This window comes from Rhincodon typus, chromosome 18 (genome assembly GCF_021869965.1).
Source record: "Rhincodon typus isolate 14 chromosome 18, sRhiTyp1.1, whole genome shotgun sequence".
Lineage (NCBI taxonomy): Eukaryota > Metazoa > Chordata > Chondrichthyes > Orectolobiformes > Rhincodontidae > Rhincodon > Rhincodon typus.
In genome coordinates, this window is record NC_063349.1 from 14611192 (window position 1) to 14633618 (window position 22427).

At 40.1% G+C, this 22427-nt stretch overlaps 1 protein-coding gene across 1 annotated transcript in view; it reads right to left on the reverse strand.

The window, feature by feature from the left end:
- The window catches only part of LOC109937591 (receptor-type tyrosine-protein phosphatase zeta-like), a 239525-nt gene that overhangs the window by 75258 nt on the left and 141840 nt on the right, over positions 1-22427 (reverse strand). Inside the window, exons 8-11 of the mRNA XM_048607832.1 lie at positions 19183-19333; positions 11890-12074; positions 11608-11740; positions 630-676 (exon numbers count right to left, since the gene is read on the reverse strand). Coding sequence (XP_048463789.1) covers positions 630-676; positions 11608-11740; positions 11890-12074; positions 19183-19333 — 516 coding nt within the window. The remainder of the gene's footprint in view (positions 1-629; positions 677-11607; positions 11741-11889; positions 12075-19182; positions 19334-22427) is intronic.

Here is a 22427-nt window from a genome sequence, read left to right on the forward strand (position 1 = left end):
GCAAGAGTTGGTACTGAAGAAGAGTTATGTTGGATTTAAAATGTTAACTCTGTTTCTCTCTCCACAGATGTTTCCAGACCAATTGAGTTTCTCTACTAGCGATGGCAGTGAACATTTTTTTTGGACTGTACTGCTCCAAATGCTTAAAATCTCAGGAGGTTTAATTATTCTTGTTTGGATAATGTACAAATAATTGATAACATTGCATATTAAATAACATGGAAAGTAAAGGAAACCTTGAACAACTTAAACTGGTCATGTCACTTTTAATGTCACATTGCGTTTTCAACTTCGCGTACAGTTTTATTTATTTTGCCACCAGATTAAAATCTGTCAAAGCTCGGTATTTAATCTGAAGAGAAACATTTAACTGCTGAGAAAATTGACAAAAAAATGCACATTGCGTATTGTAATGCAGATAAGAGGGAGAGTTAAAAATAATAACAATATTTATTGGAACTCTTGATTATTCTTAAATTATTTGTTCTTATGGTTTAAGACATGTATTGAAGCTTTTAAACAAGGTACTAAATGAAAATGCACTCCTATTTGCAGGTGAATTCATACATAAAATAACTCTTTAAAGTCAACAACAGACAGCCAAAGGATAACTTATATATTTGCATTACCTCTGCATCATCAAATGTGTCATTAAAATTGAAAAGGGCACCAAAATCTGCAATATATAACAAAAAATAAGTTAGACTAGAAAAGCAAAATCATTTCCATATTTGTAATTTTGACCAGAATAAATGGAATTCCTTGTAAAGCACCATATCACCCCACATTTTAAAAAAATGAGGTGGGAGGGGAAGAAAAACAGAATTACATATTAACGAGCCTGATATCAGTCATGGGGAAAATGCTGAAGTTTATTATAAAAGAGGTGATAACAGAACATTTGGAAAGCACTAATGGGATTAGACAAAGTCAACATGGGTTTATGAAAGGGGAATCATGATTAGATAATCTACTGGACTGTTTTTGAGGATGTAACTGAGGATAGAGATAAGGGCGATCTTGCACATTTTGATTTCAGGAAGGTTTTGATAAGGTCTCACTTAAGAGGCCAGTGGGTAAAACTAAAGCACACAAGACTGGGGCTAATTTCAGACATGGGTCGAGATTTGATTGACAGTGAGAATAAATGGGTATTTTTCTGTGGCGAGGCCCCAGCTATTCGTGACATCTACAGATGACCCGGATGAGAGAATCAAATGCAACATTTCGAACTTTGCTAATGACACAAAACTAGATGGGATTGAGAGTTGTGAACAGGATGCAAGGAAGCTTCAGGACAGTATGAGAAAACACATGGCACATGCAGTGTAATATGGATAAATGTGAAGCTGTACACTTTGGGGTGAGAAAAAGAAAGACAGAGTATCATTTAAATGGAAAAGTTTGGGAAATTTGGATGCACAAAGTGATCTGGGTATTCTTCTACACTGGTCTGTGGAAGGAAAAAGGCAGGTGCAGCAAGTGATTCGGAAGGAAAAATGATATGTTTGGCTTCAATGCAAAAGGATTTACATTCAGAAGTTGGGTGGCTTATTGTAGTTTTATAGGGTCTTGGTAAGAACACACCTGGAGTATTGTATGCGAAGTGATATGTACCAAGGTAAGTTACTTTAATCAGTGCATGAGCGGAAGGACCACATCCTTAGGTGAATGGAAGAAATGAAGAAATCAGCCAGTTATTCTGCTTTTGGCTGCTATCTACTGGAAACATTATATATAATATCAGGTAGAGAACAGGAATGCTTTAAATATGGTCATTCAATAAAATCAAAAAGATCATTGACACCAGGAGTCTGCTTGAAGCCACAATTTCAGGGCTGGAGAGATTAAATTGATCAGAAATATTTGCTGCTCTGGCTGAAGCATGGTTAAATGTGGGATGCACACTAACCCCAACAATGCAAAGGAACTGAATGGGCATGTTCTCTTGAAATGGCAATTAGACCGAGGAAGAATTCTGATTTCAGTTTATAAGAATCCTCACTGTAACTCTAGAAATTACTGTTGACCGTATTAGCAGATGATGGTTTATTGATTTTCCTTGAATTTTATTTGAAAAAAATCAAGCATTGGTATGTGCAGAAGAGGACACAATTTTTTGCAAGCATTACAGAAAGCAGCCTTTAGCAGCTCATTTTAATACCTTCAATAAAATTATCATACAAAAGAAACAGAGCTAATAAGCTTTAGTCAGATTGCTTCCTGAAGTGATTAGTGACTTCTCAGCTTTTTCCTTCACCGATAACAAGCTGATTGTTGACGTGCAAATGTTTATAGGAAGAAAACTGAAATGGCTAGAATATGCAATTAAGGTTGATGCAAATTTGTTGTAAGTTTTTTTTGAAGTGTTTTAATCGTAAGATTCTCTCAGCTGATAAATGCGGAAAAAAAAGAGGTATTTGTTGCTTGGCAACAGATGTGAGAAAAACAAGAACATCTTGTATTTATGTAACACCTTTAACATACTAGAATTTCCAAGGTGCTTCATAGGAAGCAATACAAAGCAAAATGTGAGAATTTCACAAAAGGAGACAGAAGAATAGATTACAAAAAGCTTGGTCAAAAAAGCTTTGAGAGGTGTCAGGGTCACAAACTGTACCATTAAAGTTATAAAAAAGGCACCAAAATCTGCGACATAAATCGAAAAGGCATGAGACTCCAAAAAAGGCAAGTTTTGATTTTGATTTGATTTATTATTGATGTGTCACATGTACCTACGTATAATGAAAAGTTTTGTTTTGAGTACAGTACAGGCAGATCATACCATACAAATCCACTAGGGTAATAGAAAAGAGCGAAAATACAACGTTGCAGCTGCAGAGAAGGTGCACAAAGTGCAAGATCAACATTAAATTTAAAACTTGAGAAGTTCATTCAGAAATCTAATAACTGTGGGGAGGAAGCTGTACTTGAATCTGCTGGTATGTCTTTTTCACGTTTTGTACCTTCTGCCCAATGGAAGAGATTATAACCAGGGTGGGAGGGGTCTTTGATTATGCTGAATACCTTCCCGAGGCAGCAAGAAATGAAATGGATGGAAGGTTGGCTTGCGTGATGGACTGGGTTGTGTTCACAACTCTCTATAGTTTTTTTTTACGGTCCTTGGCAAAGCAGTTGCTGTACCAAGCTATGATGAATTCGGATAGAATGCTTTCAATGGTGCATTTATAAAATTTGGTGCGTGCCTTTATGGACATGCCAAATTTCCTTAGCCTCCTGACGAAATGGAGGCATCGTTGTGCCAAGTCCAGAGGAGGAGAAGTTCAGGGAGGCATTTGGGACTTAGAAAGCCAAAGCAACAGTCTGAAATGGCAGTCAGTCAGTCATTAAAACCAGGGATTGTCATGAAGCCAGAATTGGAGGAGCACAGATATCTTGGAGGATTGTGTTGCTGGAGGTGACCCATCAATAAGGAAGGATGAAACCCTGCAGAGATTTGAGAAGAAGTGGGAGAATCTTAAAATCCCAGTCAATACCACACCAGGTGAAAATGAACGACATTGAGCATGGAAGTGATGAGTGGCATTGTCGTTAGACAATTAATCCAGAGGCCCAGGTAATGTTCTGGGTACCTGGGTTCAAATACCTTCATGGCAGATGGTGGGATTCGAATTCAATAGTAATCTGGAAATAAGAGTCTCATGATGACCATTGTCGATTATCAGAAGAAAACTCACCTGGTTCACTAATGTTCTTCAGGGATGGAAATTTGTCATCCTTACCTGGTCTGGGCTACATGCAACTCCAGACACCACAGACTCTTAACTGCCCTCCTGGCAAGTGGGGATAGGCAATTAATGCTGGCCTAGCTGGTGACACCCACATCCCATGAATGAGTATGAAAACAAAAATCAGGCACGGAGGAAAATTTGGGACATATTTGACAACATTTTTAATGACCTCAGGTTTATGGAGTATAGGACATTGCAATACCTAGAGGTAGTAAAGATGAAGATAAAGCAGAAGAGCTGAGATGGGGTACAGTCAGGCAATGTCACAGAGGTAGGAATAGAAGGTCTTAGGTGATGGTGTATGTGGTCAGAAGCTCCGATTGGCATCAAATATGGCACCAAGGCTGCAAAGAGTCTGGTTTAGAAGCAAACAGTTTCCAGGTAGAAGGATGGAGTCTATGGTTAGGAAGGAGAATTTTCTTTTGGCAGGTAACATAACACAATGACTTTGATCTTCCCAATATTTAGTTGGAAGAATTTGTTACATATCCAGAACATAAACAGTATTGATGGGATAAACCATCCTGACAATTCAGAGGCAATGGAGATGTGGTGGTAAGGTAGAGCAGAGAGTTGTCAGCATATACGTGGAAATAATTATTGTATAATTCATAGATGTGACTGAGGGGAGGCAGGTAAATATGAAATAGTATAGGAGGAGACGAATGATAGATCCTTGGGACACCATAGTGATTCTTTCATCATCTGTGCGGATTCAAACTATAAATCAGATGTTCAAAATTTAAAAGAGCAGTGGGTGTTAAAACACTGAGGAGCTGGCATAAATGAGAAGATCCCTGTTAAATCTGGAAGTATTGTTTACCTGAAAACCTCATTAGGGTCCGAAATATTGCATTACACTGCAACTTGAATATTCCAGTAAGGTTTTTGCCTCTTTCAGAAAGGTTTATGGTTTGATCAAAGCCCAAGTCAGATAGGCACTGGTGGTCAATGACTAGTAGCCTTTTTATGTATTAAATTCCGTTTCTATTAACCCCATTTTTCACAAGACAACACTGTACAAGTGAAACTTTTCCTCGTTATGCACTGCAGTTCAGGGCTGTGGGTAGGGGGTTACATCGGGGTCCAATAACCACAGCCCAGGGCTCTAGGGAACCCACTAATGTTCAGGACAGGATGGGGGCCAGGAGTTGCACCAAGGACTATGAGTGGGCCCAGCTATGATGTACAAAAGAGCAATCTTCATTTTAAGTTTGTCAATAATTGCCATCGTGAACTTGGGGGTGGCCATGGGTACCCGCATGGGCCCAAGCTATGCCTGCCTCTTTGTAAGTTACGTGGAACAGTCCCTATTCCGTACCTACACTGGCCCTAAACCCCACCTCTTCCTCTGTTACATCGATGACTGTATCGGCACCACGAGGAGCTCGAACAGTTCATCCACTTCACCAACACCTTCCACCCCAACCTTAAGTTTACCTGGACCATCTCTAACACCTCTCTCCCCTTCCTGGACCTCTCTGTCTCCATCTCTGGCAACCACCTGGAAACCGATATCCATTTCAAGCCCACCGACTCCCACAGCTACCTAGAATACACCTCCTCCCACCCAACTTCCTGCAAAAATGCCATCCCCTATTCCCAATTCCTTCGCCTCCACTGATTCTGCTCCCAGGATGAGGCATTCCACTCCCGAACATCTCAGATGTCCTTGTTTTTCAAGGACCGCAACTTCCCCCCCTCAGTGGTCCAGAACGCCTTCGACCATGTCTCCCGCATTTCCTGCAACTCATCCCTCACACCCCCTCCCCGCAATAACAACCAAAACAGAATCCCCCTCGTCCTCACATACCACGCCACCAACCTCCGGATCCAACGCATCATCCTCTGACACTTCCGCCATCTGCAATCCGACCCCACCACCAAAGACATTTTTCCTTCCCCACCCTTATCTGCTTTCCAGAGGGACCACTCTCTCCGTGATTCCCTTGTCCGCTCCACACTCCCCTCCAGTCCCACCACAGCCAGCACTTTACCCTGCAACCGCAGGAAGTGCTACACCTGCCCCTACACCTCCCCCCTCACCCCTATCCCAGGCCCCAAGAATACGTTCCACGTCAAGCAGATGTTCACCTACACATCTGCTAATGTGGTATACTGTATCCAACATGTCCATCCTGGGCCTCCTGCAATGCCACAACGATGCCACCTGAAGGTTGCAGGAACAGCACCTCATATTTCGCTTGGGAACCCTGCAGCCCAATGGTATCAATGTGGACTTCACAAGCTTCAAAATCTCCCCTCCCCCAACCGCATCCCAAAACCAGCCCAGCTTGTCCCCGCCTCCCTAACCTGTCCTTCCTCCCACCTATCCCCTCCTCCTACCTCATGCCCCACCCCCATCTCCTACCTACTAACCTCATCCTGCCCACTTGACCTGTCCGTCCTCCCTGGACTGACGTATCCCCTCCCTAACTCCCCACCTACATTCACCTTTACTGGCTCCACCCCCGCCTCTTTGTCTCCTCTCCACCTATCTTCTCCTTTATCCATCTTCTATCTACCTCCCCCTCTCTCCCTATTTATTTCAGAATCCCCTTCCCCTCCCCCATTTCTGAAGAAGGGTCTAGGCCAGATGAAAGAAAGCTCAGTCATGAGCTTATTATATAGCAGAGCTGGCTCAAGAAGCTGAGTTAACAAGGTGTAGAGCTGAATGAACACAGCAGGCCAAGCAGCATCAGAGGAGCAGGAAGGCTGACACTTTTACATTTGATCTTTTCAGGATTATTGCGGGATCAAACAGATCTCCTGAATGGGTGGTGAGCTGTACCACTCACTGAAGTACGTGAGATCATTGCAAGATTTTCCAGATCAGAGCACAAATACACATGTTGTCTCATTCAAATAATGTTCCATCAATTGGAGGCAGAGTGATCAACATAAGGTCTTTGTCCTTCTGCAACATGAAAATTGAACCTTGGATATAGAAATCTAACTAGAAGTCTGATTCCAGAACTTATGTCACCAAGAGTAGTCATAAGAAGCTTAAATGTTTATACACCAGAGATTTGATGAATTTCTGCTTTCAGCAATGAGACGCAGATCTTTATAAACGATTCAGCACACAAAGTACAAGTTTGTTTTAAGTTCTAGGCATGTAAGCCCAGTGCTTTCTATCTGACACACTCGTTAGGAACTGCTTAAATGTTATCAATGAAAAAAAGCTGTCATGGATCTACCAATTTGTCACATATGTCAAGTCTAAGTGTAACCTAGACCAACCCTCAAATCTGCTCCCAAGTTTGGGAGCTCTAAGCCAAGTCGATGAATAAAAGTATAAAATATATTAGAAGCAAGCACACAACCAATTATTGAAAATGCAAACTTTGCTTTACAATTATTATGCAAAATGGCACAAACATTTTAAGGAAGATAATCATTGATCAAACTAAGTATGTTTTTCACTACTGCTGGACAGCCAATCTTGACTACATCTTGTCATAAGTTTGAATTGAATGTACAAGTAAACACTGCATTACAAAAACACAGACAATAGAGAATATTTGGCATAATTTTTTTTTAATAAAGAAGGATAGCCCGAAATAACAGAAAACTCAAGACGAAAGGAGAGCTGAGAGGCAGTAACAGAAGCTTGTGTGCATCTGGAATGCACAACTTTGAGTCATTCAGTCACCTACTTAAAGAATTTGGTAGGGCTTATTATTTCTATCAGAAGTTGTGTGCTCATTTGTATTTCTGTATTTCATTAAATATATAAAGCTGATCTCTGGCATTCAAATTAAAACACAAATTTGCCTATATTTTTGGATAAGCACACATTCAAGGAGTGAAAATGCGGATAATGTTAAATGCATAGAGTAAAAGAGTAGTAGAATCAAAGATTCAGCATATGCTGAAATTTAAACAAAAGATGAAATGATGCAGCCAAAATCAATTTTAGAGAATTTCTGTAAGTTTCATTAGAAAAAATTGGATGTGAGTAAGAAGAAAAATATCATTCGTAGGTTTGGTTCCAAATGAATGATAGCCCTTATGGCTAGTGATCTGCCTATTTCCACAGAAAGTCTGTGAAAAATCAACCAAGGAGTCGATTGCAGGATCTTTCTGCAGTAACATTCCTGACATGGATTCTGGTCCTTTATGCTGAGCTATTTTGCACTATTTGGGTCAAATACCCAGCTCAATTTGTATTTTCCTCCTTCTTTCAAGAGGTTACTTTGAAAGGAATCATTCATGCATTTAACAAATGGTTCTCACGTACATATAAAATATCTGTTACATTAGGTTATAAAAGCAAATATTTACTACTGATTTGATTTAGAATGGGGATTTGTGTTAATTTAAAAATATTTTCTCTATAACATGACTTGTAAGTTTCCAAATGCAATAAGGTTAACTGGTGAAGCTGAAAAATGCATCATTACTGAACGAGAACCAATGCAAAGGCAAGTATCATATCTGATTGTCAATCTTCCAAAATAAACTGATGCCAAATGAAGCAGAGAAAGGAAAATCCTAAGGCTGAGTGAGAATCAATAAATGAAATGAAGCATATCATTCAATGCACAAGTCACAGACCCTCAGCTGTATATTTGCAGGTTTATTACCTAGTTGATCAGAAGAAAGGGCAAAGAACTAAAATATAACAAGCAATTGAACTGTAAATTGTATTTTCTATGCATTATTGATTGCTATGATAATTAATTATATAAAGTGAACCAAACAAGATCAATATTGCACGAATAGAATTAAAAACTTTGTTAATTGCTTGTCTTATACATACATAGGCTCATTCCTCTGGGCTCAAGTGATGGATTGGAGGAAGGGGCAAAGCATACAGAATTTGAAATGAAAGCAGAAGGCACCTGAGAAACTCTATAGGTCTGGCGGCACCCATTGACAGAGAAACAGAGTTAACGTTTCAAGTCCACTATAATTCTTCTTCGTAACGCAAAGGAATTATGATAAAAGAGTCATAAGCATTAACTCTTAGTCTCAGTCTGAGATTTTGTTTTCTTTATTTCAGTTTTCCAGAATCTGCAGTATTTTGATTTCACTTAAAGAATTTGATTTTGGTGAGTGCATATCATTTATTATTTCAGCCATAATTAGACTTCCCACTTAATTAATAATGTTGCAGAGAAATAATCAATCAAGTTAGGTTTTTAATTACTTAAAATAGTGTCAAACATTTCCTGCTCCAGATTTTTGCAATATTCCATGTCGCAGTGTTATTTGGGATTGAAACATTTCATTTGCAATCCTACCTATCAAATCTAAATATTCTGGCTGAAATGGATTCACACTGGAACTTGAAGCAGCTGGTTTACTCTTAATTATTTCCAGCACTTGGATAAATATTAAGGTACAGTGGTGAGAGCTTCTTGAACAATATTGGTCCATAATTAATTTAGCACTATTCTGATGGGTGCGGGTGAGCTAACTGCACATTTTCAATCATAATACATTTGGGAAGCATTAAAAGATAATTCTTTTCCAAATTCTGCAAATAATATTCATCATGTATCAGATTTAGAGCAAGGAGAAAATGTTGGTCACTCCTAACTATATAAATCAGTCAATATAATAGTTCCAATTTACAACAATACTGAATGAAAACTAAAAGAACTGTGGATGCTGTAAATCAGGAACAAAAACAGAAGTTGCTGGAAAAGCTCAGCAGGTCCGGCAGCATCTGTGAAGAAAAGATCGGAGTTAATGTTTTGGGTCCGGTGACCCTTCCTCAGAACTGAGGAAGAGTTCTGAGGAAGGGTCACCGGACCTGAAACGTTAACTCTGATCTTTTCGTCACAGATGCTGCCAGACCTGCGGAGCTTTTCCAGCAACTTTGTTTTTGTACAACAATACTGAGTTTGATTTTAAAAAGAAGTCTGCATTTATTACAGTTGTATGGGAATAGAAGAGAAGGGAAATGGTATTCTATGGAGCTACTGTAATCATGGTTGGGCTTGGTTCTCCTTAGTCCCTCTTGGCATTTTAAATCTTAGTATTATCTAGTTATATTTCCAACTAAAAGTGCTCACAACTGGTCTCTTTACCATGTACTTTAATACAGCAACCTCTTTTTGTATAGCACAGTAAATGCCCCCAAGGTGTTTTGCAGGAGCATTATGATGCAACCTTAATTCCAAATATGGATATACAAGGTCAAATAACTTAAAGTTTGGCTAAAGCAGTAGATTTTAAGGAACATCTCAAAAAATGAATAAGAAAAAGGCAGAAACATAAAAAGGGTATTTCAGGAGTTCTGCCGAAGCAGCTGACGGCTCAATGATCAATGGTAGAGTTATAAAAATTGGGGATTTAGAATTACGAATTAGAAATTCACCGACTTATGAGCATTGCAGGGCTGGAGGGGTTTACAGATTATGCAGGGGCAAGACTCCGGTGGGATTTGAAAGCAAGCATGAGAATTGCTTGATTAAAGAGGCATTGCTTAACTGGATGAATGGAACTGGGAGTGAGTTAGAACATAGACAGCAGAGGTTTGGATCACCTCAGGTTAATAAAGGGTAGAAAATGGGAGGCAAGGAAGGAACGTGTTGGAAGAGTCAAGTCAAGTGTTGAATTTGAAAATAAAGATTCTCCTAATTAAGACAGTGATGTGGAGGGATTTTTTTTCTCCCAGAAGTTCACAAAGACCAGTGGAGACTGAGTCCTTAAATATGCTCAAGCAGAGTCAGACAGATTATGGATCAACAAGGGACGGAAAAGTTATTGGGAGGGTAGGTGGTGGTGGATAGCGGGGTGGAGGGGTTGGGGCTCAGGCTGGTAATTGAAGTTATTTCATGTGTTCATATTTTGAATTTATATTTTTCCCAGAAAAGCTTAAACCAGTCAGGGAACAAGGAAGAGTCTGGAATGCCATGTAAAATAAAATATAATTATGTTTCATCCTTAGATTATCATTTATTGTTGATTAAGTTAACTGGTGCAGACACAGTGGGCTGAATGACCTTCTGCATTGTAATAATTCTGTGTTTCTGTGAGTTAAGGCCACAATCGGATCAGCCATGATCTTATTGAATAGTGGAACAGGCTTCAGAAGTCTTCGTCTGCTAATCCTGCTCTTAATTCTTTATGAATTGATTAATGGATAGCTGAGGGTTTCAGTAGAATTTGCACTAAGGCACAGGAAGAACTGGGTGATAGTACAATTTGGGAAATAAGCATTCTTTGGGATGTCAATGGGTAGTGGTTGGAAAAACACATACAGGACAAACATTTCACACTGAGCCCTAAATCTTTTTGGAAGCATAAAACACATTAATTACATTTGCTGTAGCATTTTGAATGAATGGTTTTCTGAAATAAGAAACCGGCTGATGCTTTCTCTATAAAGGCTAACTTTAAATCCTGTACAGAGAGCAAACAGATAACAAAGAAACAGAGCAGTTTTGTCTGAAAGATAATCCACCCACTACCCATGAGATTGCGAGCATGAGTACAATGAGCAGACATCAGTTATATTGTTCATTGCTTTTGAAAAGACAAAAAAATGCCATAAGCAAGTTACACCAGCTACAACAAAATGAGGGAATCCCACCACCATTAAGAAAATACAACATTCAACTGGCATGTCACATCTAAAGCTCTTTGTGAATCTCAGCACAACCCAGATATTTGGATATCTGTGCATTAGCATCAAACAAATCTTTTCAATTATAGCAAAAACGTTTGAAATAAACATTGACTTCAGAGTTCAGGAAGAAAGAAGATTAATTCTCCTCAGTCAGGATTGCACTGATTTCAGAGGTCTGTGGAGTTATTTTAAGTCTATTTCTAAAGAGTACAGCATCATAGGCATTCCAAGCAATTGGGTGAAAGAATGTAGACTAAGATTCTTGCTTACCTGGGTCTTCAAATTCCATAGGCATGTCCACAATTAGTCGGTCACTGTACTTTCCGCGCAAACCATCGGAGCATATAGCAACCACTTGGACAACATAACTTGTGTTTGGCAATAAATTTCTGAGAATGGCTCCCTGAAACAAGAGAGGTAAATATCAGGTTAGAATGATAGGGTTTGAGGTTGATATTTTAGCTTCATTTCCCAATGTTGCTCTTTTTATTGACCATTGATCAGAGTCTAAAAAAGTTATTGCGATGTCTGACATTCTGAGCTGTACTTTACCATGTCTTGATCCCCATCTGTCAGGAACTGGTGTTTGGTCTGGTCTTCTCCATCCAATTGCTGATGGAACACTGCATATCTCTCCAGGACAGCACTATAAACCACTCTCGGTCTTTGCCACAGAACAAGTAAAGAGGCATTATACCTTGGGTCGGCTTGGAGACCTTCAGGTTCTGAGCTGCAAACTTGGAAGACATGGCACAGAGTTACATTGAATATACTGAACTACTTATAGATTGACCAAAGATTAGTGTGTAATCATCAAGGTGAGCCAGGTAATTGATTGCATGCTGTCAAAACACAGTACCTGGAATTAAAGTCTTCTAAAAACCTTACAGCTATAGTTCTAAGATAACAAGGTGTGGAGCTGGATGAACACAGTAGGCCAAGCAGCATCAGAGGAGCAGGAAAGCTGAAGTTTCGGGCCTAGACCCTTCTTCGGAAATGGGGGAGGGGAAGGGGGTTCTGAAGTAAATAGGGGGAGAGGGGGAGGTGGATAGAAGATGGATAAAGGAGAAGATAGAAGATATCTCCCTATTTATTTCAGAACCCCCTTCCCCTCTCCCATTTCCGAAGAAGGGTCTAGGTCCGCTTTCCTGCTCCTCTGATGCTGCTTGGCCTGCTGTGTTCATCCAGCTCTACACCTTGTTATCTCAGATTCTCCAGCATCTGCAATTCCTACTATAGCTATAGTTTTAAAGTCAGAGTTTTATGGTGTGAAAAGAAGCCTTTTGGCCCATTGTGTCTGCTCCAGTCATCATGCACCTACTTACTCTGGTCCCACTTTCCAGCACTTGGCCCATATCCTTGTATTCTATATCATTTCAAATGTTCTTCTTAAATCTTGTGATGGTTTCCACCTCTACCATCTCTTCAAGCAGTAAGTTCCATATGCTCACCACCTTTTGGCTGAAAAATTATTTCAAATTCCCTCTAAACCCCCTGCCCTTCAGTTTAAATCTATGCCCCCTGTTATCTACCCCTCTACATAGGGAAAGGTTGTTTCCTATCTATGTCCTCATTATTTTGTATTCCTTAATCAGGTGACCCCTCAGACTTCTCTGCTCTAAACCTCAGTGTATCTAGCTTTTTTGCATTGCTAAAATGCTTCAGACCAAGTAAAATCCTGGTGAATCTCCTCTGCATCCTCACTAAAACTGTGAATTCCTCCTTCCTGCCAATATTAATTTGTTCAATTATATTACAGGTCCCCCCCTCATTTCTATACCTACATTGCCGTTCTCTATCGTGAATGCACAAGCAAAGCAATAATTTAAAACCTCATCTACGGCTTCTGACTCCACACATGCTTTACCATTTTGGTCCCCAATGGGTTCTACATTATCCCCTGGTTATCCAGTTGCCCCTAACACCATTATAAAAGGTCTTTAGATTTTCCTTTATTTTACCCAACAGTACTTCTTTTCCATATCCCCCTTTTCAGCTGTAAGAAGGAAACTGCATTATTAAACTGCAGAGGGTTCAGAAAAGATTTACAAGGATGTTGCCAGGACTGGAGTGTGAGAGTTATAAGGAAAGGCTGGATAGCTGGGACTTCTTTCACTGAGCATAGGAGGTTGAGAGGTGACCTTATGCACATTTATAAAATCATGAGGGGCATAGATAAAATGAATTGCAAAGGTCTTTTCCCTAGAGTAGGCGAGTTTAAAACAAGAGGGCATTTTTTAAGGTGAGAAGAGAAAGACATAAAAAGGGACCTGAAGGGCAATGTTTTCACACAGAGGGTCATTTGTATGTGGAATGAACTGCCAGAGGAAGTGGTGATTGCAGGTACAGTTATAACAATTAAAAGACATTTGGATAGATAACTGAATAGGAAAGATTTAGAGGGATATGGACCAAATGCAGGCAAACGGGAATAGTTTAGTTTGGGAAACTTGGTTGGCATGGATGAGTTCAACCAAAGGGTCTGTTTCCGTGCTGTATGACTCTATGACTCTGTTTTCCTAATTTCTTTTTTTAAGTATCCCCTTCAGTTTCTACATGACTGTAGGGGCTCTCTCTGATTTGAGACCTCAGTGCCCATTAAACATTCCTTCTATCCTTATCCAATTCCGTATAGTCCTCGACAGCCAGGATTTTCTGGGCTTGTTGTTCTCACTTTCACCATTTTTTTTTGTTCTACACTTTTACCATTTCTTTTGTGAAAGACTCATACTGCTCCAATGTGGATATTCCTACAGATAGCTGCTTGAAGATCACTTTGGCTAAACCCTGTCTTATCATATTAAAATCAGCCCACCCCAATTCAGAACCTATATTTCCAGTCAATCTTTGTCCTTTTCCATGGCTACCTTAGACCCCACACAGTTATGATTATTGTCACTGAAATGCTTCCCCACTGACGGTTCTACCACTGGCTTGGCTTTGTTCTTTAAAATTAGGTCCAGCAGCACCCCGTCTCTTAAAACTTCTCCTAGATACATTTTAAGAATTTCCTTCAAACCTTTCACAATTTTAATCCCAGTTTGAATTGGGGAAGTTGAAATCCCACTACTATTGTTACCCTATTATTTTTACACCTCTCTGAGATTTGCCTACATATCTGTCTTTTTACCTCTCTCTGACTGCTTGGGGGTCTATAGAACGATCTTAATGTCATCGCCTTTTTTTTTGTTTTTACATTCTACCAAATGATCTAAATCAAGGAATCATCTGCGATAGCATCCCTCCTTATTGCAGTTATTGATTCCTTGATTCTTATTGTGACACCACCTCCTCTTTTACACGCTCTCCCTGCCTTGCCTGAATATTGAGCTGCCAGTTCTTAAAGATGTCTGCATAATAGCAATGATATCATATCCCCATGAGTTAATCTGCAACCCAACTGCCTTACTTGCTAGACTGCTTGTATTAGAATGAATGCTATCCAGTCTTGCCATGTGCCCTTGTGCCTTAACTTGGCTATATATGCTCTGCCTTTCGAACTGACTCGTTTGTTTTCTTTTATATTTGCCTGTGTGTCACTCCCTGTTGCATTTACACTTCATACCCCATACCCCTGCTGAATTAGTTTAAACTTCCACCAACAGCACAAGCAAGCCCTTTCCCCAACAAGGATGTGATCCTGTTTTGGTGCAATCCAGATTTGTACAATTCCTACCTTCACCAGAATCTGAAGCCCTCCCTCCTCCATTAACTCATCATATTCATCTGTTCTACCTGTCTATTTTGATACTCAGCAGCATGTGGCACTAGGAGTAATGCAGCAAGTACACCCCTTAAGATCCTGCTTTTCAATCTGCTACCTGGCTCCCTAAATTCTTGTTGGAGGAATTCATTGCTCTTTTTAAACCTAGGTTCACCAATGTGAATCGTGACATCTGACTGTTCACTCTTTTCAAAACCCTGCAGTGACATCCTTGATTTTGGCCTTAGCAAGCCAACACACCATCCTGGAGTCACATCTGTGGCAGCAGAAACACCCATTTGTAGCCCTTGCTATTGAGTGTCTTCTCACTATTGCTCTTTCTTTCTTTCTCCTCCCCACCTTGTGCAACTGGACTGTGGCTACACCCTCCCAGAGCAACTATCACTCCAATCATTTACCAACACAAAACATCTGTTCTTGGGTGAGATGCACTCCAGACCTTTCCTGATGACCTGTCTGCCTCACTATTCTGACTGGTGGTCTCCCACTCCTTTGTTGACTGCTCTTCTTTGAACTGTGGGGTGACCAGTACAATAAACATGCTATGCACATAACTCTGCCTCGCAACTGCATAATGTGGCGATGACAGCCAACACTCAAGCTACAAAAGCTGGTGCTCAAACTATTCCGACTAGTGGCACCTCCTACAGACATGGCCAGTCACACTGGCAGGAGCATCTAAGAGTTCGCAACACAAGGGACAGGGTTCCCCTGTCATACCTGAAATTAAATTACTCATAACCAAAACTTAAGCCAAGTAGGAAAAATTATTTAAGTTTCTTGAACTATTAACTGTAAACGGTAGCTAGGTAGAGAGTAGAAATTTGTTTTCCTTACTGACAAATCAGCTTGCTAGCCTCTGCCCATGAATGCTTTCTTTCCCTGTGGCTTGTTCAGGAATTTGTTTTTCAACACTACTAAGGTTGAAACATAATCCCAAACAGTTTTTTGGTCAAAAACTAATCAGCTCACAACTTCCATGTCATATTACTCCCATAGTATTTGAAACTCAGCCAAGCATCTCAGGACAGTGCTCCCCCACAGGACCAACCCTGCTTGCCCCCCGGGAGATAATTAATTTAAAACAGCAGCTTTAAGCAAAATGCTAAATTGCAGGAAAGTAGCCCTTGGTTTTAAGCAAGACTAGCCTTTAAAATTAAATGCTGTCTCCCAACGTTTCCTCTAAACTGATCAGCCACACTTCACTCATATCAATCAATGTGTCAACATATACTCCATTGCTGCCATGCACAGACCGTGAGTGCAGTGGCTAGGAAAATTAGAGGGAATGTTGCTCTTACCTCTTCTTCTACTAAAGCCTCAGTGTTAGCATTGTGCAGCAGAGCTGACTCTCTGCCTCAGGGTCCTCACCTCACCTGCTTCTTTGATTTACAACACAACTGCTCACAGTAAATTTGAGCAACATTTTGGGTTGAACTTAATGTCTGTGTCTGTGGCCTGGTTCACTAGCTAGGAAGCTGGTGTGGCCATTTCAGGGAAGCTCAATGAAGCCAACTTTCTGTCCGTGGCCTGTCACCTGTGGTCAGGTTTCCCTGGGCTGCCTATACCAGTATCCCATTTCCAAGTCCTACTGATCAGAGGTCCAGCAACTCTTCAGCCACAGCAATACCACCCAGAGAGATGGGCACTCCTGGAACTACAGCAGGCCTCAAAGCTGAAGGCAAAGGAGAATGAGTGGCAGGAGCTCCTCGATCTTCTGTGTCTTTTATGCACTTGGGGGAGTTGGGAAAGAGACGGGCTCACCACCCTATGACATCCCAACTGATTATTAGCACCACTCCCCACCCCTTTCCAGAAGGGCACTAAATTACATTGCAGATTTTCTGACATTTATCTATTTCTTAACACAAGAGGGCGCTTAAAGGCTTAAGAAAGTGTTTTTCATTTTAATTTATGTTCAATGTATTTTTGTGAACAAGGTTATACTTGGGGTGAATTTTGTACATTCGGGTGAATTCTAGAGGGGGATAGGAAACTTCAGACTGAATGAGGCAGACAAGGACAGAACTGGAAGAGAGGATTAAGATGCAGAATCAGAGATGAGGAATGGAATAGAGCCAAAGTAGATGACAGTGACTGACAAAGAAAAGTGTAGCAGATTGTCAGGGCTTAGAATAGAATCAAATTACATTAAAATGTTGTTTTGGAAGGGATAAAACTTCAAACCAGTAAAGAAGGGCCAAGTCTAACAAATTCCAAGTTGAAGGAAACCATTATCTTCTCCATAGAGACTTGTTCTGCCATCCTCGATTATGTTATAATCATGCTAACTGCACTGTCGTATAACTTAAACTTCACTAAGATACAAACAACAAATATGCTTTCATCTTTTTAGGTGAATTTATCCTTAATCTGACTTCCAAATATTGCATAGCAATTTATTAATTTCTGTATTTTTCGGATGCCAAAAATACCGTCCTTCAGATTTCTGTGTTTGCAATTCATATTTATTAGGTATGAACAAGCCAAGTGCAACTTGCTTTTTATTTGAACTTACCACCCTGTATACTTGAATATTCCTGAAGACTGGGATATGACATAGTACTGATTATAGCATCCCCTGACGCGTGACATTCCCACAGATGTTTAGTTCAGAAAACACCAAATTATTCAGATGAGTTGACCTTACAATATGGGCAAGACCAGTTCATCGAGATGCAAGCGTATGCAGTGTGTCAGGCCAGGATCTTTACACAGAACAGCCAAGATCATATCATCAGCCTCCTGTGTTCCAATTGACTTTACACTGTGTTATGGTACCTCTTCTCTTAGTGCTTATAATGAATTGAATAAAATTGTCTACCATGACTCTCTCCCTTCTGAATCAGAAGCATGTGGATTCAAAACCCATTCCAAGGATTTGTTTAAAAAATATTTTTTCAGGAGATGTGGTTGTTGCTGGCTAAGCCATCCCGAATTGCCCAAGAAGCTGGTGATGAACTGCCTTCTTGAATCATTACAGTCCGTAGGGTGAAAGTGCACCCACAGTACTGTTGGGGAGGAGTTCCAAGATTTTGACCAAGTGACAGTGAAGGAATAGTGATAGTGATACTGTTTCAAGTCAGGATGGAGTATGGTTCAGAGGTGAACTTGCAGGTGGTGGGGTTCCCATGGATATGTTACTCTTGTCCTTCTATATAGCAGATGTCATGGAAGCTGCTGTCGAAGGAATCTTGATGAGTTATTGTAATGCATCTTGTAGATGGGACGCACTGCTTGATAATGCATCAGTGATGAAGACAGTGAATGTTGAAGGTGGTGGATGGGGTGTCAGTCAAGCAGGATTCTATATTCTTAATGGTGTCAAGCTTTGACTATGTTGTTGGAGTTGCACCCATCCAGCCAAGAGGGGAATTTTCTATCGCACTCCTGACCTCCGTCAGGTAAATAGTAGACAGTTATGGGGAAGACAGGAGGTAAATTATTCATCAAAGAATTCCCAGCCTCTAACCTGCTCTTGTAGACCTAGTATTTCTATATTGGTCCAGTGCAGTTCCTGGTCAATGGTAGCCCTCAGGATGTTGAAAGTGGGGATTTAAGTCATGATTATGCCATTGACATCAATGAGAAATGGTAAGATTCTTTTGTGGGAATTGGTCATTGTCTGGCATTTCTGTGTCATGAATGGACTTGCCACTTATTAGCTCAGGACTGGATGTTGTCCAGGCCTTGCTGCATGTAGACCTGGTCTGCTTTAGTACCTGAGTAGTCATGAATGATCCAGAATGTATGAGCAAAAGATCTGTGTTGACACTCTAGTAGATAAAAGATACTACACAGATGCAATTTCTTTCTTTCCTTTCAATCAAGTGGGCAACAGTTATCTGCTGCACAAGATTCATTGCGCCTAACCCATACAGCAGTTAAAATTATAGTTAATGTCTGATGATAAACACTCTAAGATTCAAACAAGCTGTACTTTCATAACGGATTCCCACATGACAGCAGTTCACTAGCTATAAAGTGTTTTTGGATTACCTGAAGTCATGGTCATTTATATAAACACACATTATTTCTTCAACTTCTGCAAAAAGTCTATCGTCACAAAATATCCAATGCAACATTTAGAGATTTACAATGGCAAACTGTTTTGAACCTACCTGGTTCATGAATCTCTTCTGTGCCTGAATAGGAGGAGAAGACCTGTCCAATGAACTGGTACTGCTGCTCCCTATAGTTGTTCTGGAGGTAATCGATTAACATAGCGTAGCCAGACTTTTGCATGGTCAGCACCTCACAGAAAACTGCCAGCTGGATCAAAGCACAAATATTTCAAAAACCCTTTCAATGCATGGACAGACTTTTTCACAGAACTGTCAAATGGCAGCTTCTTCATAACAAGGGAGAAAGGTAAAATTGTTTTAAAAAAAACATTAAGCCTAAACTGATCCCCACTTGGCATCTGCACACTTGTAACTTTTTACTGGGCAATTATATATGAATTAAAATCAGGAAATATTGACTCATTTCACATCCTTGACCCAAGGGCACTCAAGTCAATTGTTGTATCCAATTTAATAGGAACTGGAAATTGAATGAGACTTTCTGCTCTGTATGGCACCAAGTTAAAATTTAATTAAAATACATTTATGAGGATAGTGCAGCTTATTTTAATAGTTTAATTTTGGATGAATGGGTTATTGTCCAGTTACGATACCAGGAAAAGCCCATAAAATACATTCATTGAGGATTTGTGTGGTGAAATTTCCAGTATATTTTGTTAATTGTTTTAAAGTCAAAGCAATATTTGTTACAGTCGGTTAGTTACACAGAGCTCTGGGAATATGAAAATATATTAATTTATTCAAGAAATTCAGATATTGCCATGAAACTAAAGATAAAATTATAGACAGTAGAATGCTCAAATCAGACAACAAAGTCAAAATCCCTTTGGAATACAGGTATAACTTGCATCCTGACAACTAATTTAATCTGTGTTGTTAAAGTCACAGAATTTCAAACAAAGGTGTACCTGTTATTGTAAGTTATCTAAGACAGTTGGCAGCTTATTATTGATAAAATGTTCATCAATGATCTTCCCTCTATTATAAAGGTCAAAAGTGTGATGGTTGCCAATGATTGCACAATGTTTAGCACCAATTGTGACTCCTCAGGTGTTGAAGCAGTCCATGCTTAATGCAACAAGATCTGGACAATGTCCAAGCATGGGCTGACAAGTGGCAAGTAACATACACGTCATACAATGCCAGGTAATGACCATCTCCAATAAGAGACAATCTAACCACCATCCCTTGACATTCAATGGTGTTACCATCACTGAATCCCCTGCTATCAACATCCGTAGGATTATCATTGACCAGAAACTCAACTGAGCTCGCCACATAAATACAGTGGCTACAAGAGCTAGCTGGATGTTAGGAATATGACAGGCAGTAACTCACCTCCTGACTTTCCAAAGCCTGTCTACCATCTACAAGGCATGAGTCAGGAGTGTGGTGAAGTACTGCTTACTTGCCTAGATGAGTGCAGCTCCAACACTCAAAGAACTTGACACAATCTAAGACAAAGCAGCCTGCTTGACATGCGCCACATCCACAAGCATCCACTCCTTCCACCACTGATGCTCAGTAGCAGCAGTGTGTGCGTTCTACAAGCTGCACTGCAGAAATTCAAAGATCCTCAGACAGCATCTTCCAAACCCATGACCACTTCCATCTGAAAGGACAAGGGCAGCAGATATACAGGAACATCATCTCCTTCAAGCTCCCCTCCAACCACTCACCATCTTGACTTGGAAATATATCACCATTCCTTCACTGTTGTTGGGTCAAAATCATAGAAATCCCTCCATGGGTCATTGTGGGTCAACCTACAGAACATGGCCTGCAGCAGTTCAAGAAGGCAACTAACCTTCATCTTCTCAAGGGCAACTAGGAATAGACAATAAGTGCTGGCCAGCCGGCGATGCCCACATCCCATGAATGAATAATAAAAATCACCAAAAATGGATTATTAACGAGCATTTACTGTAACTTTTCATGTCTCCAGGTCTTGTTCATGATTTGAGCATGTACAAACTGAACTCTATTTTGCACAGTTGTCTGGGAACTGTTGAGGATGGGTCAGCTAGCTTGGTTGGTTGGCTGTTTTGTGATGCAGAGTAATGAGTTCAATTCCAACATGAGCTGATAGCACCACTGAAGGTCCTTCCTTCTCAAAGTTGCCCCTCACCCAAGGCATGTTGGCCCTCAGGTTAAATTCACCACCAGCCATCTCTTTCTCTCTGTGACTGGTGATATTTCCTTCAGCACAGAGCTCACCACAATTCAGCATGTCTGCTATGTCAAGCTGCTATCAGGCCTGATTTAGAATAAAATAGGTATTGTATAGGTACACAAGAACGTAATGCTGGCATGCCACTCCATGTCTCTCATGGATCCTCCACAACCACTGACCCAATATCCATATCTTTTAAATTGACATTAAAAATAAACTAACAATCTAATGGGGCTATCATTCAAATAATACTGGAAATCTCTAATGTACAAGATGAATAGCTTCGACAAAATATGCACGATACTAAATATCAGTAATACTCAAGTTTTGTACAATGAAACAACTAAACACTTAATCACTTACCATATCAAAGACAGATAACTTTAATAACCTCTTTAGAATATCAATCAACATCTCAATGAAACCAAGCATGGAGTCAGGAATGACAAAGTTTAGAGCTTTTGACGATTGTCAAATTCACAGTGCTTCCTCATACCTGTGCTATTCTTGTGACATTTTTTTTTGTTGGACAGGAACTCATAACATTGGATATACCTTTTGAGGTTGTAGCGGGGAGGGGGTGTCACCATTATGTGATCTATGGAAAATCTGAATTTGTGTGCACGTTGGCGCAGGCTTTAGAACCTCTAAAGATCCCTGCCCATAGATTTCAAAGTTGTTGGGAAGAAGTTAAGTACATTTTGAGACCTGCCAGAGTGACATCAAATGTCACTATTAGATGGTGTATCATAACATAGATGTTCTTCAACTGAAAATAATTTATCATTAGGCTCTGATCTGCCAAAGCAAGTTGACCACTGCATTGAACAGGATTGTTTAAGTGTTGCACACCTACAGATATATACTTTTTTAAATTCACTCATGAGATGTAGGTGTCACTGGCTGGCCAGTATTTATTCCCCATCCCTCGTTGCCCTTGAGAGGTTCTATCATGTTCTGAACTTTGATTTGAATGTCAGGTGGTCCTTAACTTTGAACAAAATTGCCCTGCTATTAGAAGTTGGAAAATCTAACTACCTATACCACTCCCTTATTGACAGGCAATTGTATTTGAAATTGAAATGTAACACCATACGTTCTTTCAGTT